General features: G+C 38.6%; 1 protein-coding gene across 1 annotated transcript; it reads left to right on the forward strand.

The window, feature by feature from the left end:
• Window positions 1-341: 341 nt before the first annotated feature.
• Window positions 342-1,112, forward strand: LOC145133749 (bZIP transcription factor 53-like). Its single transcript, XM_079068713.1, has one exon. The coding sequence runs from the start codon at window positions 482-484 to the stop codon at window positions 914-916; it is 435 nt and encodes a 144-aa protein (XP_078924839.1). The 5' UTR covers window positions 342-481; the 3' UTR covers window positions 917-1,112.
• Window positions 1,113-17,006: the final 15,894 nt, after the last annotated feature.

Consider the following 17,006-nt stretch of genomic DNA (forward strand, 5'->3'; position numbering starts at 1 on the left):
CCAGGTATGTTTCTCTCTCTCGTTTTCATCGTTATCTTCTTATATTTAGTTTGGTTTGATTTGATTTTGCCCTGTTTATTTTGTTTTAATAGTCGATTTCTTTTTCATCGATCTGATTCTGCTGTCTTTGTGTTTCTGGATCCTTGCAGATTTTTTGAGCCGGCTCCTTGTTGTTCTGATCAGAAAATTATCTGAATTCGCTCTGCTTCTTCGATTAAATATAGGGTTTATCTGAGGTTTGAACCGGAATCAATTGGTTAGATGAGTCCTACTTATTCATGACGTATGCTATATTGATGCACCGGATCCGAATTCTCCACTCTTTTTCCGTTGTTTTTCTCTACTGGTTTCACGAGCTTTCATGAATTGCCCCTTCTTGTTCTGATTACTTAATTCAATTCTTTTAATTATTTATTGTAACCGAATCAATTTTGAAACCTAAAACCACAACCGATTTTACAAATTTCCCCTGAGATTGTCGATGGCATCACCGCAACCTGCCAATACGGGGTCTGATGGAGATCTGAGGTATGCAAACCTTGATGACAGAAAAAGAAAGAGGATGATATCAAACAGGGAATCTGCTCGCAGATCTCGTGCAAAGAAGCAACAACGCTTGGACGAATTGCTTGGTGAAATCAACCAATTGCAGAATGATAACAACAAAATAATGCGGAAGATTGATGGAGCAACACAGGTGTTTGTTGGAGTTGCATCGCAGAATAACGTTCTGAGAGCCCAGCTTAGTGAACTGACGGACAGATTGCACTCCTTGAACTCTGTTCTGCATATTGCTCAAGAGGTTAGTGGTCTGGCTATGGAGATCCCTGAGATTCCTGATACCTTGCTGGAACCATGGAAGCTTCCTTGCCCAATTCAGCCAATAACAGCATCATTCAACATCAACATGTTCTAGCATCGATATCTCCCATCTGTCTCGGGGTACTCCTTCCTTTGGTCTGAGTTTGTTTCTATGTCCTTTCGTATCTATGTACTGGTGCTTATCTAGTTAGTTTAAGTAATTATGTTTGTTAATTAGACAGGTTTATTGTTATTGGATGTATGCTTGTTTACTTTGGGAAGTATTACTACTTTACTTTTTCTCGCTGCTATATAGTGCTGTATGTGCCTTGGCTGATTTTTGTAGCTTCGTATTAATTCATTCATAGGTCTTCTATTTTAATATTTTTCTAAAAGATAGGTTTTTTTATCCTAACATTTCATACACAAAAGGTCTTTGTGTTTGTCAAGAGCTAGAGAGGTACTATAATGTGTTTATAGTCTGAATGATTTAGAAAACTCTTGAAGGCTTTGAATCATATATGAATAAAGAAATGATGGTTGGTTAGACCATTCTAAATCTAAAATGTTTTTAACTTACAAAATATTTGAACCAACTTGTTAAAAACTTATTAAAAAAATATATAAAACAAACATTAAACACATGTTCAAGTCGATGAAAATAATTTATTCACAATATTGTTTTAAGAATATGTCATTAGAGGCTTAGAGCATCCATTATAATGTTTTAAGACCAGATTATTTCTTCTTTTAGTTAACAATACGTTAACATGTTTGCCAATCTTTTCTTATATATTAAAGCTCTCTTTATGAAAGAACCTTCTATTATGTTTGTCATCCCTAACTCTTGTTCTTGGACCAATGAGTTTTGAGCTTGTCAATCCGACACCTCACTGTTTATTCGTCACTCCGTCTATGTCACCATCTACATTCTTGTTGTATATGTTGATGATGTCATAGTGATCGGAAATAATGCTACCCTTCTTGATCAATTTATCAACCGACTCAACAAGACATTTTCTCTTCTTGATCTTGGCTCGCTACAATATTTTTTTGGGTCTTCAAATTACAAGATCGAATACAGGTCTAACCCTTTCCCAACAACAATATATTCAAGAGGTTATTTCAAAGGGTGATATGACTTCATCCAAATTTGTTTCTACACCCGCCGATGTTGCCATAAAACTAAACTGTCACGGTGAACCATTTTCCAATCCCATTAAATACTGACAAATAGTTGGCTCTCTTCAATATGCTACTTAGAGCTGACAAAAATCAACCTAACCCGCCAACCCAGCCCAAAATTAAGGGGTTGGGTTGAGAATTTCAACCCATTTAAGTTAAATGGGTCAACCTGTCTAACTTATTTAATTAAATAGGTTGGGTTGGGTAAAAATGGTCAACCCGTTTTCAACCCACCAACCCATTTAACTTTAATATATGTTTAATTTAATATTTATTTGAATATTATCATGTATTAATCGAAGTATTAATTTATAAATTATAATGTTGTATTATTATTTGTGTTACAAAAAAAAATGTAATCTTAATTCCCATCTTTTTTCTTATCCCCCAAAATACTAGTCACTCTCCAAAATTCATTTGAAATTAAATATTTTTTATGTTATTTGATCAATTTATTCAAATTTGTAAATTGTGATTGTGCTTTTGTTATACATTGATATTTTATTTGTTTGAAAATGATTTATATAGTATAATCTTTAGTTAATGTATTTAACTTTTTGATTTTAAATAAGTAACTCAAGTTTATTTCAGTTATTTAATAGGTTGGATCGGGAACTACATAAATGGGTCAACCCGGTGGCAACCCATTTATCTATAAGGTTGGGTTGAGTTGGAAATATCAACCCATTTAAATAAACATGTTGGGTTGGGTTCACATTTTCAACCCAATTAATAAACGGGTTGAACCCGAACCCAACCCAGGTTGACCCATTACTAGCTCTAATGCTACTATTACTAGACCCGACATTGCCTTTGCTAGCAACCGTGTTTGCCAATACATGCATGCTCCTACTACCTTACATTGGCAAGCTGTTAAACAAATACTTTGCTATTTGAATGGTACTCTTACTCAAGGTCTCCAATTTACCCCCAATACCTCAACCTCCTTGCTTGCCTACTCGGATGCTGGTTGGATGTCCGATTTGGATGATAGTAGATCTTAATATGGGTTCACTATATTTCATGGTTCTAATCTTATAAGTTGAACCTCTCGCAAACAACAAGTTGTTTCTTGATCTAGTACCGAAGCGGAGTATCGATCTCTTGCTTACACAAGTGCAGAGTTGTTATGGCCTAAACAACTTATTTCTGATTTACGTGCTCCAATATCCCAATCTCATCTTCTTCTATGTGATAATGCAGGTGCAATCTTCTTAACCAAGAACCCGATAATCAACACTCGCTCAAAGCACATCGCATTGGATTTTCAATTTGTTCGTGAACAAGTTGAAGGTGGTTTACTCAAAGTCAATCCAATGTCCTCTACTGATCAACTAACTGATATATTCACTAAACCACTCGGAAAAGCGTGTATTGAACATCTTCGTACCAAGCTTTAAGTTCGTCCCATCCTTAAGCTTGTCGGGGGGTAATAAGCATAAAATAAGGATCATTAGTTTTGAATTGATTCAGTCAATGCTCTAGACTATCACGTGCTCCACATATTGAGAAAGTCTTTGTTTACTTCCTTTTTTTCGTTTACTTTATGTTATTTCTTTTTTGTCTAAGTTCAGCTTGTACTCTCTTTTCAATAAATGAGAAACATTGAATACCGTTAAGTAGGGGTGTTCATAATTGGATATCCGAAAATTCGGATGTCTGAAATTTCAGATAGTTGATTTTTGGTATCCAATTCCGTATCCGAAATTTCGGATATCCAAAAATTCTGATATCCGGAATTTCGGATACGGAATCGAATATCAATTTGGATATCCGAAAATGCAATCATCCATATTTGTTTTTTTTTAAAATGTCAACAAATTAAAAAAAAATAACATTACACATTACTAGTTCAAATGTTAACAATGACAAAATATAATATTCTAGTGTATCTTTTAATAATAAACTTGGAAGTATCGACGATTTGAACTTGGAAGTGGGTAGGGTTAGTGAAGTTGTGATCGTGAATGTGTATTTGGAAGAAAAAGTGAGGGTTTTTTTTATTCCAACTAAAACGTTTAAGCCTGTAATGTGAATCCAAATCAAAAGGCTAAAATACCAAACTAAAAGGCTAAAATAGTAAAAGTGGTTTTTTTCCGAATATCGGATATCCGAATTATCCGAAAAATCTGAAAATCACTATCCAATTCCGATTCCGAAAAATCGGATATCCGAATTTTTAGATATCCGAAAATTCGGATATCCAATTTTTCGGATTATTTGGATTCGGAATTTCGGATACAGATATTTTTGAACACCCCTACCTTTAAGTGAGTTTACGTCTAAAAACAAGAATAAAAATATTAATGAAAATGTGTTTGGAATTTATTTCATTTATAATATTTATTTGTTTGCTGCCATGTTTTTAATATACCAACACACATGTTTATATATATATATATATATATATATATATATATATATATATATATATATATATATATATATATATATATATATATATATATGGGTGACAATTGATAACACGACACGACAAAAATATACATTATACGAAACGAAATTTGGACGAATTTGAAATTTGAATTCGTGTTCTTGTCGAGCGTAAAAAACACGACGACGTACTGATGTAACATCCCAAAACTCAAGACCAAAAATTTCATTTTTAACTAAGTAAATTATAAATACGGTAGTCTGAAAACACCAACAGTATCATCCAAATCATAATCAAACCAACGTGTCAATTATCAAAACATGTTTATAATAAGATAATATCAGAGTAGAACTCCCAAAGATCTCGTCAGCCGGAATATCATAGTGTGATGCGATGCGATCATGCCTGCTCCTTTCCTTTCGAAGAAGAAGTACCTGAAACCAAAACTAAAAACCGTAAGCACGAAGCTTAGTGATTTCCCCCATCATACCACATACCATACAATAAACATATTGCCTAACATATCCGGGTGCTGGCCTACCCCTTCGGTCTCTTTCAACCGGTAACCGCCTAGCATATCAGGGTGTTGGCCTACCCCTTCCGTCTCTTTCAACCTGTAACTGCCTAGCATATATGAGTGCTGGCCTACCCCTTCGGTTTCTTTCAACCGGTTACGATGTCTATTTCACCCCTATCACTACCACATAATATCCTAGCATATAAGCACATAATCACATACTGCTTAACATATCTGGGTGTTGGCCTACCCCTTCGGTCTCTTTCGACCGGTTACAGGGTCTACTTCACCCCTACAACTACCACGTAATAACATAGCATACAAATACATAAATCTCAACAGATAGTGACATACCAAACAATTATCACAAAGACAATCATCTCTACTATAAACAACTACTAGTGGGTCGGCATCGGTTCCTTCGACCCACTTATACCAGGAAGGTAACTCACCTCAACTGTGCGTGCCGAAATCGTACTTCTCGGATGGCTTGGGATTCCTCTCCCTAAAGCATAACAAGTCCCTTAGTTAGTTATTGGGCCCAAGTATGACTCCCTTATGGCCCAACTTCTAATTCATGTCCCAAGTAAAGGTTCCCTAGTCCTTTCCCTAATGGGCCTTTTTTCCCCAAGGCCCAATTCATAATAAATTTAAGGCCCAAGTCCATTACTTTAAACCTTAAGGCCCAATAAAGCCCAATAAGGCCAAATACCATAAGTTCCAGTCCTAGGCCCAGAGGCCTTACTCCATAGTGGGCCATGAGGCCCAACAAATCCAGTCCCAATCTTCTAAGGCCCAAAACCCATGTTAACCACTCTGTATGCGTACGCGCGACGTACCTGGCACGTACACCCGACGTACGTTGGCCTTGACCAAAAGCGGGAAACTAACCCAGTACGCGCAGCGTACTAGCCAGCTCCCTTAAAACTCCTTTGTGGCTTAATCCATTAAGCCCTTACGTCCAGAACATAGATCCAGGTCCTTTAAGACGTCCTAAACCATAAAGTTACAAACTTTATGTCTTTGCATGCATGGATGGGGGTTAAGACATGATTTAAGTCCTTAATCACACTTTCTGACCATCTAACACTTGCATGGTTGTGGCTTAACCATCAAGGTCCGATTTTTATGACTCTAAATGCTTCCAAGAGCTCAAAAGGACAGCTCTTACGGAAAGATTCTTCCAAAACTCAAAGGACCTCAAGTATGGGACCCAAATATGACATAAAACACCCCAAAACTACATCTTAGCATGCAATGGTCAAGTTTGAAGCTTGATACCTCAAATTAGTCAGAAATGATGCCAAACTTCTGGATCTACAAGCCTTCTCCAAGTTGTTGCTCCTTCTTCTTCAAAACCACCAAAATAACACCAAAATGTTCAAAGTGAGCTCAAGATACATGCAATGGGGTTAAGGTTCGACTTGGGCACTGAGAGGACAAGGAAGGCTGACAAGATAAGGGTTTTGAAGGTGATAAGTTGTTTAAATAGGGTGCAAACCCTAAAATTTAGGGTTTGCATCTGGTCACCCTACGCCCAGCGTACGCATGGGGGCTCCCCAATCCGCGCCTCATATGTGTACACCGTGCGTACATCTTGTACGCCCAACGTACGCTTTGCCCCAAAAATCCCAATACTTTAATAATTAAACTTTGAATAAAAGCAATACAATACCTGATAAAATCCCGGACGTTACAACTGAAAGTAGAAAATGGAGTAAAAAAGAAGAGACAATTAGCGAAGGCATGGGTCGACATATCGAAAAATAACATCACCAGAAAGAACCAATTGCATTATGAATTTTGGATACGTGTTACAAGGCGGATATTTATCGGTATGGGTCAAATTCCAAATTATCAGACGCATGACCAATGTTACTCAAAATGTTCTAATGTAAACAAACTCGTAGTGGAACGAAATTTACAAAAACTTTAAAACTAGTGGGCCAGTGAGGAAAGTGAGACAAGTTTTTTGAAAAAAAAAACACACCACATGTTAAGATGACAAGCCTTCTAAAATCATGCATGGTTAGGAGGTTGTAAAAAAATATTAGGTGGAAGGAATTTGGAACACGTGAAGAATTTTCCAATCAACCAAAAAGATACAAAACATCTTCATATTCAAGCTCACAACACATGTCCGATGGTTACATCGACATTGATCTTAATGATGACATCAACTAAATTGGAGGAAATGATGACGCAAATGGCGGGTTAAAGGAAAGGATAATCAAAGCAATCGACAGAAGTGTCGCGATTGTCGTAAAGGCTAAGCAGCTTGTAGCTAGAATTGCTACCTGCTATAATGTGATTATATCACATTAGAACATGAAGGAAGGTGTCATCCATGTTGGACACTGACTCGAAAGACTTGAGTCTAGCCATTTCATCATACGACGAAAGGTCATTAGATGCACAACTCATCGGTCTATTACGGTAATCGAAGTACAGATATTATCTTAAGTTAAGTCTGTTTAAGAAGGAGTAGGAGTCTCCAATTAGGATCGAGTTTGTAAATCGAAGGTTATGATTGAAAGTCCAACATAGGTAAAAAAGGGTGCAAGATTGAGCATCGCTAGCAGTCAAGAAGTCCTAGAGTTAGATACTCATCTGAAACGAAAAAAGAGTTACGGTTATTACCTACGATGAAAAGATAACATGCAGAGTCATTATACAAACCCTGTTGTTGGGTATTTTGTGTTGCGTCATGGGCTTTGTTTTTGTATATCCGGATTGGGCCTGTCCATCCATGATTATTGATTAGGGTTAAGCTATTTATAGTGCATGCATGTATGCCTTAGATACGGTCGTCATTATTATTATTATTGCTTTGTAACCCTAAACACCTCTACAGTCGAAGTTCTTAATCGAGCTCTTCTGAGGTGTTAAAGCTTAATCATTCGACATCAGTTAAACCATTCATGTGTTCTTTATTATATTATTTATTGCTTTTCTGCTTAGAATCAATTGATCCTACTACAACTTTGGTCTAACAATTGGTATCAGAGCAGGAGACTGTGTAATCAATACACATTCCTTCTGTTTGAAGAATTCTTTAGGGTTTCCGCTTTTATCGAATATAAAGAAGTCGTCTTCTTCCTGTCGACGGTAACTCTTGTGTTTGATGAAACCCTAATCTCAAGTTTACAGGTCTGATTCTAGCAGTTCCAAGGAAAGGCTCATCATGTCTCACGACGATTCTCAAACTAATCCCATCAACATCTCCAACAGCATTGGATCCACTACAAGGGTTCCCATTCTTTACACTCAAGGCTATGAAGTGTGGGCGCATCACTTTGAAGATTACGTAGTTGGATATGAAGATAATGGTTATCTCATCTGGGAAGCTATCACGATTGGGCCGTTTGTTCATTCTGGAACGAACAAGACAGTGAAGACTCAAAAAGAATATAATCAGCTTTTGGTGGACGTAGAGAAGATTCCACAAGATGAAAAGGATAAGCTGCTATGTAACGTGAAAGCCATGAGAATGATCAGATTCGCATTGTAATCTGATACTTTTCGTTTAGTTGGTTCATGCACGACGGCTAAAGAAATCTAGGATAGGTTAAAAGAATTGTACTCAACCGATGAGGATCTAGAACACTCGATCCAAACCTTGTTGCTCTCAGAATTTGGAGCTTTCGAACAGAAACCTGAAGAGAAACTGATACAGACCTTCGATCGCTTCAATCATCTCCTCAGCAAGATGATCAAGCATGACATTGAAAGAAAATTGATTGAGCAAAAGGTGACCTTCATGAATGGTTTTAAGACCAGAATGGATGGCAGTGGTTTCAACGGTGAAAGCTCCTGAAGAGTTTAAATCATACTCGCTAGCGAAACTGATGGGTATTCTTAAATCCCATGAAAGCGTGGTAACCAAGGAGGCAAAGGTGGCTTCGGGTGTGGGATCGCTGGCCCTTGTCTCAAAAGGCAAAAGTGTAGCAGAAGAAGAGGAGGATTTAGATATGTCTGAGTGTGACCTTACCGGCGAAGAATATGCAATGATGGTCACCAACCCAAAGAAGTTTGCACAAAAGAAGTTCCCTGTCAATAAGAACCGAACTGGCAAGGAAGTTACAGCTCTGAGAAGGTGAAAGAAGAAACGAAGAACACATCTCAAAAGGATGACGACAAGACAGAAAGCAAGCTTGTAGGAGACTCTGGATTCGACTGCAATTATTGTCATGGCAAGAACCACTTTGCCAAAGATTGCATGTTGAGGAAGATGGCTGAGAAAAGGGACGGTGAAGATGATGAGGCTTATTACATGCAAAAGTTGGAAGAAATAAAGAAAAAGAAGACAACTAATAGTTCAATGAATGCCTTGATTGTGCAGGAAAATGTGGATGAAGATGAGTTTGGTGGCGTTGAAGTCTGGTCAACCGATTCTGAGGATGAAGAAGTGAGAAAACCCACACATGGAAGAGCTTACGTGGCGAGAGAGGAAGCTACTAGTTCGGCTGGGAAATGTTTGATGGTTACTGCTGGAAGACCAACCGAAGGTGAGCATAAGGAGCCGAACCTGACTGAGGACAAGTGTTTTGCAGCCAAGCCCGTGAGTGAGAGGATCAACGACTGTGATCGGCTGATCAAAAAGGTACAATCCATCCTTGAATCACTTAAAGTTCCCGTAACAAATTATGAAGAAGAATTAAATGAACTAAAATTTAAATTTTCTAACTTAAGTGGTAGTCTCATGCAAACTCGCTTAGCGAACTCTAACCTAACTGACCAACTCAGCAGGGTGTCTTCGAAGAGTGAGGAGAGAAGGATGTGGATTGAGCTGAAGGAGACGGAGTTAACTAGGGCTAGGGATGAGATTATTTATTTGCAACGAGACAATTTAAAGTTTTTGAAACAACGAAATGTTTTTTGCTTGATTGCTAAACGCTTATATACGAATATTACTCAGTTGCACTTAAATTGTGAAATAGGGAAAAAGATTCATAAGATGATCTTACCCTTCCTTGAATTTAGGGAGGATGAGGTCATCGCTGAGTGTGAATCCATAATGTCCTCAGAAGAGACTTCCATCACTTATAAAATCGGACTAGACAAGATAGAGACCTTTATTGACTCGAAGGAACATAAATGTATGCTCAAGAATCTTTTAGATGAAAATGATAGGTTGAAAATTAAGTCCGAGACCATTCAAACATTTGACTCGTCTAACGCCAAATTAATTTCAGAACATAAAATGAATATAGAAAACACGTCTGAATTTGATGAGGAAAGTGAGATGAGCGAAATCTCGGTGGAAGATGTGGTTGATTGCTCTGAATTTTTGAAGAGCGAAACCGAGAATGAAAAACCACTCCTATCTGAGAACTCGGTTGAATATGCTCGCCTGTCAAAGGACAAGTCGAAGAAACTCAAAGAGAAAGCAATGGTCTATCAGAAAGTTCAAACAGTGCCAAATCAAGTATATGCTGTTAAAGGGGTCACTGAAAAACAAACAGCAGAATTGAAAATCTTGGTCGACACAGACAATGCTGAAGGGTGCGACGATTACTTCTGGTCCGCCCCTATCGATAATGCAGACGAATCTTATCAGAGCGAACCTCATGGAGGGTAAGGGGTAGATACGTTGCTGAACCCATCAACAAACCCTCAAGTTTTGATAAACCAAGCTCGAGAGGAACAAAAGCGATACCAGAAGAACCAAAGAAGGCATCCAATGTATCTTCCAAGACAACCGAAGCTCAAAAGGAGAAGCCAAAATCAAGCTTCAATATTCATAAATCTCAAAAGCAGCTGGCTGAACAGAAACGCCAAAGAAATCATAGATACATGAAGAATCTGAATGAGCGAAAACGGTTTTGGCAGTCTCAAAACCCTAACCACGTTTCTTCCAAGAAAGAGTCAAATGTCAAAGAAAATGACAAGCCAAACCGAAAGGAAAGTTTTAGTCCAAGCTCCTATTATTCCAAAGCTCAGAACCGAACATCCAGTTTCGGTTCCAACACCAGAGCTCAGAACCGAACATCCAGTTTCGGTCACGACGTCAAGGCTAAAAGCCGAAAGTCTAGCTTCGGTCCTTCTTGCTGCCAACGAAAGCCGTATTCAGTGAAGGACATCAAAGGAAAGGGAAAGCTTGATTCGAATTCTGACATCAATAATAAGAAAAAGTCAGCTAACCCTAGGACTCAAAAGAATGTTCCAAAACCATCTAACAACAAACCATCTGATACACCACAATTTAAACAAGATAAAAAAAAATCAAGGTGTATACCATCAAAAGAAAAGACGAAACCACTCTAATAAAAAGAACTTATTTGGTTGATCTTTTTGTTGCTATTCCTTTTTCTGTAAAAGACTCACCAGGGCCCAAGAGACTTTGGGTTCCTAAATCTGCTTGAAATTGCAGGTTATAAGTGACGAGCAGTTCGATGACGAATGGTACATAGACAGTGGCTGCTCACGTCACATGACAGGGATGAGGGAAGAGCTGAGGGAGTTTCGGTCCCTTAAGGATGGTGGATGTGTGAAGTATGGGAACAATTCTTATGGCACAATCAAAGGATATGGAATGATAACCAATGGAGAATTCACAATTCGAAAAGTGGCTTACGTAGAAGGATTGCAGCACAACCTCATCAGTGTATCTCAATTGGTTGTGGGAACCGGTTTGAAAGTTTCATTCGATGACGAGGGATCAGAAATTATTGAAAAGCAATCCAAAAGAGTTCTGTTGAAGTCTGAACGCAAGGGAGAGATGTATCCTTTAAATCTCAACCCAATTCGAGGAAAACCAGCAATATGCCTGCTGTCAAAGGCGAACTCTGATGAAAGTTGGTTATGGCATCGACGCCTATCGCACCTGAACTTCAAAGACATTAATAAGTTGGTGCTTGGTGATCATGTTCGAGGCCTTCCTCTTCTCAAGTTTGATAAGGAACACCTGTGTGCAGCGTGTGAGATGGGCAAACAAAGCAGAAAGAGCCACCCTACACATATCAATACAAAGATTGTTGAAGCTCTTGAACTTCTGCATATTGACTTATGTGGACCTTCGGCTATCGAAAGCATCGGTGGTAGTATGTTCATTCTTGTCATAGTAGATGATTTTTCACGCTTCACCTGGGTTTTCTTTCTTAAACAGAAATCAGAAGCGACTCCCAAGTTGAAGGCGTTTATCAAGCAAGTGGAATTGCAGCTGCGAAAGATGGTGGGGAATATTAGAAGCGACAATGGGCTTGAATTCAAGAATAAAGATTTTGAAGATTTTCTGGCTGAAAAGGGGATATCTCACAACTTCTCGGCTCCCTATACACCACAACAGAATGGAATTGTTGAAAGACGAAACCGTTCCTTATGTGAGGCAACCCGAACCATGCTGAGCTTCGCTTCTCTTCCGCTATACTTCTGGGCTGATGCAGTTGCAACTGCATGCTACACTCAGAACCGATCCTTTCTTAACAAACGATTCTCCATCACTCCGTATGAGATTCTGAACAATCGGAAGCCCAATGTTAAGTTTTTCCACGTGTTTGGTTCAAGATGCTTCATTTTCAACTCCAAAGAGAACCGAAACAAGTTCGACGTCAAAGTTGATGAGGGAATTTTTCTTGGTTATTCACTCACTTCAAAGGCATATAGGGTTTTGAATAAACACTCCAAGCGTATTGAAGAAACCTACTATGTAACCTTTGATGACAATTACATGAAGAAAGTTCAAACAAGCGAAAATACCATGGGGGAAATTTTTCCAGAATCAGGACATGTTTCGGTTCCCATTTCCAACTTGTTTGAAGAGTACATAAGGCTATTTGATGAACCAGAAAAGGCTATACACTCAGAGGCGAAAGCAGCAGACAACAAAATCGACAATCTGAAAAAGATCATCGATGAAGCTGCAAAAGATATGGAAAATGAACCTCCTAAATCGACTGGTGGTCAATCCTCAACTGACCCTCTCCTAAACCGACTGGTGGTCAACCCTCAACCCTCAATGTTCAAGGGGGAGGGTTCATCTGTACCAAAAACAACCGATTTGCCTTTCGAGGGGGAGAATCCAACTCCAACCCCAACCCATGATAGTCCAATCGAGGGGGAGAATCCAACTCCAACCGAGGGGGAGAATCCTGAACCTGACATGGGATACGCTTCGCCATTTGAGGGGGAGAATGAGAATACAAATGGTGAAGGTGATCAATCAGAATTTGAAGAAGAGGTAAATGCAGAGTTGGATCCTGTCTATGACCCTAATTACCCTCCTCTAACGAAATGGACTAAGGATCATCCCAAAACACAAATAATTGGTGAATCATCTGAGCGAGTTCTCACACATTCTCAATTGAAAGCGAAACAAACTGCCTTATTCTCTCATGTTGAATTATGCATGTTTAATTCGTTTGTCTCGAAAATCGAACCGGAGACGGTTAATGATGCACTTGATCACGCTGATTGGGTACAAGCAATGCAAGATGAACTCCATGAGTTTGGACGTAATTGGGTTTGGAGGCTGATTCCCACTCCAAAGGATGCTTCTGTGGTCGGCTTAAAATGGGTCTTCAGGAATAAGTTGGATAAAGAGGGCAACGTTATTCCCAATCAGGCTCGGCTGGTGGTGAAGGGATATTGCCAAGAAGAAGGGATAGACTATGAGGAGACCTTCGCTCATGTAGCAAGGTTGGAATCAGTTAGAATCTTTCTGGCATATTCTGCACATAAAAACTTCGAAGTTTTCCAGATGGATGTGAAATGTGCTTTCTTAAATGGAGAACTAGAAGAAACGGTGTATGTTAAGCAACCACCTGGGTTCGTGAACGAGAAATACCCTGATCACTGCTATGTGTTGGATAAAGCTGTATATGGTCTGAAGCAAGCACCGAGGGCCTGGTATGAAACATTAACTCGCTTTCTTAAAATGTCGAAATTCAAGCAAGGTTCGGTTGACCCAACCTTCTTTCGAAAGAAAGAAGGTGAACATCTAATGATAGTTCAGATTTATGTCGATGACATCATCTTCGGCTCCACGAATCCTAGCTTAATGGCTGAATTCAGGAAGTTGATGGAGACTAAATTTGAAATGAGTGCAATGGGTCCAATTAACTTTTTCCTTGGATTGAATATAAGACAGGGACCAGAAGGCATTTTTATCAACCAGGAGGCCTACACGAAGAACTTGCTGGCGAAGTTCGGTATGACGGGAGATTCGAAGGTGAAGGTTCCTATGGCGTTTGGCACAAAGTTAACACCATCTCTGGAAAAACCTGCTGTTGACGTAACACTCTATCGTCAAATGATAGGGTCTCTTATGTATCTAACAGCTAGTAGACCATACATTATGTTCTCTGTTTGTTATTGTGCCAGGTTTCAAGCAAATCCAAGAGAACCTCACATGGTGGCAGTGAAAAATATTTTCCGTTATCTGAAGCGAACCTCTTCTCTCGGTCTTTGGAACCCTGCTAGATCCGGATTCTTTGTTCAAGCCTTTTCTGACGCCGATCTTGGAGGATGCAGTCTGGACCGAAAGAGCACAACTGGAGGATGCCAATTCCTTGATGGTAAACTTGTTAACTGGCAGTCCAAGAAGCAAACTTGTGTGTCTCTTTCAACAGCCGAAGCTGAGTACATAGCTGCAGCATCCTGTACCTCACAAGTGATCTGGATACAAAGCCAACTAAGAGACTACGGACTGAGTATGAAGAAAATACCTGTCTATTGTGATTCTGAAAGTGCGATAAGAATATGTCACAATCCAGTGCAACACTCAAAGACAAAGCATATTGCACTAAGATACCATTTCATCAAGGACCATGTTGAAGATGGAAACGTGGAAGTTCATTTCGTTCGGTCCTCTGATCAACTAGTTGACATCTTCACTAAAGCCTTACCAGAAGCAAGCTTCAATAAAATTTTACAAGGTTTGGGAATGATGGAAGTAGAGTCGGTACCGAACCCTCAAACCTCTCTCTAAAAATTAGACAAGCGAAATAGAGCGAACGCTCGGTCTATTTCGGTTCTGGATTTTTCGGGAACCGAAATGAACCGAACGCTCGGTCTATTTCGCTTCATTCCTTTAAGGTTTGATTTCGGTTATATACTTTGTAAACTCTCTTTTAAATCTTTTTCTTGCTATGTTTTCTCTTTTATCTTAATTCCTAGAGTTTTTAACATTAATTTCGTTTATTCTTATTTCTTTTTCTGTTTTTATTATTTTTTCAGAAAACTTCAAAATTCAAAAATATTATTTCTGTTTTTATTATTTTTCAGAAAACTTCAAAATCCAACAAAAAAAAATTTTGTTTTCATTATTTTTCAGAAACTTCAAAAATCAAAAAATATTTTGTTTTTATTATTTTTCAGAAAATTCAAAATTCCAAAAGGTTTTATCTTTTATTTATCTCTTTATTATCTTCTGTTTTTTTATTGTTGTTTTGTTTGTGTGTGTGGTTTGTTTGTATTTGTTTATTCTCTTTACTAGGTACCAAGTACATCGTTGCTACATAAATTGGAGCTAGGGCAGGTACGACCATTTTAATTTGAACTAGTTAAGTGTCCCTAGAAGCATGCTGCTGCATGTAGACCGAAGCCTCTAAGACTATGAGTAAGGCCTTAATGATTCGATCTATACCTATCGTTTCTTCCCAATCAGGCTGCTAAATTCACTCAAGTCATGAGCTACCTTACTCTTCTCAAATGAGTTAAGAGTTTTCTGCTTTGTCACTTTTATATAGCAGGGGTACTTTCGGTTCCTTAACCACCTCCTCTACATTCTCCATCAACTTTTGTTTCACCAAGGTAACCCTTGAGACTCTCAGATATTACCACTGAGGTTTATGGTTACACAAAATCTATGTTTATGATCTTAGATGCGTACACCACGTGCTAAGTGAGACCCAAAATCCAACACCAATAATCAATTGACGGTGAATATTTATATTCAAGATCTCACTTGTTACCTAACGAAATCTCATTTTATTTTTTGAGTGGTCTTTATGAAATTGTCTAACACCAAGACATTTCTTCCCAAAAAGATCCAGTTTGGTTTTTGTTTTTGAGATTTTTATAACATCATTAGTCACAACAAATTCTATCCAACCTACTTGTTCAACAGACCACATCGGTCTCACAAGTACTTCATCCAACTTTCGGTCTTATGTTAAGTATCGATGTTCGGTTGAAGATAAGCCACCCTTTAGACCCATTATTTGAAAAGAAGCCTTTCGGTGTTTCTTTACAAACACTCGATCGTATTTTCTCAGGGAACCACACAAGCACTTCAAGTCTCTCTTGACTTTGAAGGAAGAGATTCTTGCCCGGAATCATCTGCTTCATGTCTTATTAAAGACATCACTCACATCCTATACACATTTTGCTTTATTTCTTTATTTTTGGCACACTCTTACACGAAGATTCTTTTTGATTTTCCAAAATTCTGGTTGATGTTCCTTATGGCCCGTTTAAAGTTTTCTTTTTTGGAGCGAAAGTGGTTATTTTGACATATGGAGCGAAAGTGAATTTGAAAAGACGATATGTGGATAAGATTTTGAATCGCGTCATCGGATAACCATTCATATTGGGCGCGTGAATTTGAAACAGTTCCTAAACCCATGCTTGATGACGTCTATCTGGGGAAACCAAGCTGTCAAATCGCGCTTTTCCAGGCGACGTTTCAGTGATCGTATCATCATCACGGAGATTATTTCTCTCTCCTGGCAATGGTATATAAAGGGTTTCTCGCACCTATTGTACCTTCTAACCTTCTTCAAACTCTCTCAAATACAACAGGCAATCTTCAACTGTTCATCTTCTTCCTTACATCAATAATGGCGAAATCATCATCTCTTCAAGATCAAACTGCTTCATCTTCATTGCTTGTGATCAAACCTAATCAGAATCTGATCATTCAACTAAACCCCTTTTTGTATGATTCGTACATGCTCCACGTTGTCGAATGTCTCAAGTACTCCCCACTAGTTATCGCTCTTACGCAGGTGGAATCTGTTCCCATGTCTCTGCTGTCACAAGTGTACTCTACTGCGTCTTACGACAAGAACCAGGAGAGGATCTATTTTCAAATCTTCAATCACAAGGCATCTATTTCGAAAGCCCGATTCTGCTCCCTGTTAGGGCTTGTCGTCGATGCTTCTGTCATCT

The sequence above is a fragment of the Lactuca virosa genome, chromosome 8, assembly GCF_052849685.1.
Source record: "Lactuca virosa cultivar CGN04683 chromosome 8, Lactuca_virosa_CGN04683_v6, whole genome shotgun sequence".
NCBI lineage: Eukaryota > Viridiplantae > Streptophyta > Magnoliopsida > Asterales > Asteraceae > Lactuca > Lactuca virosa.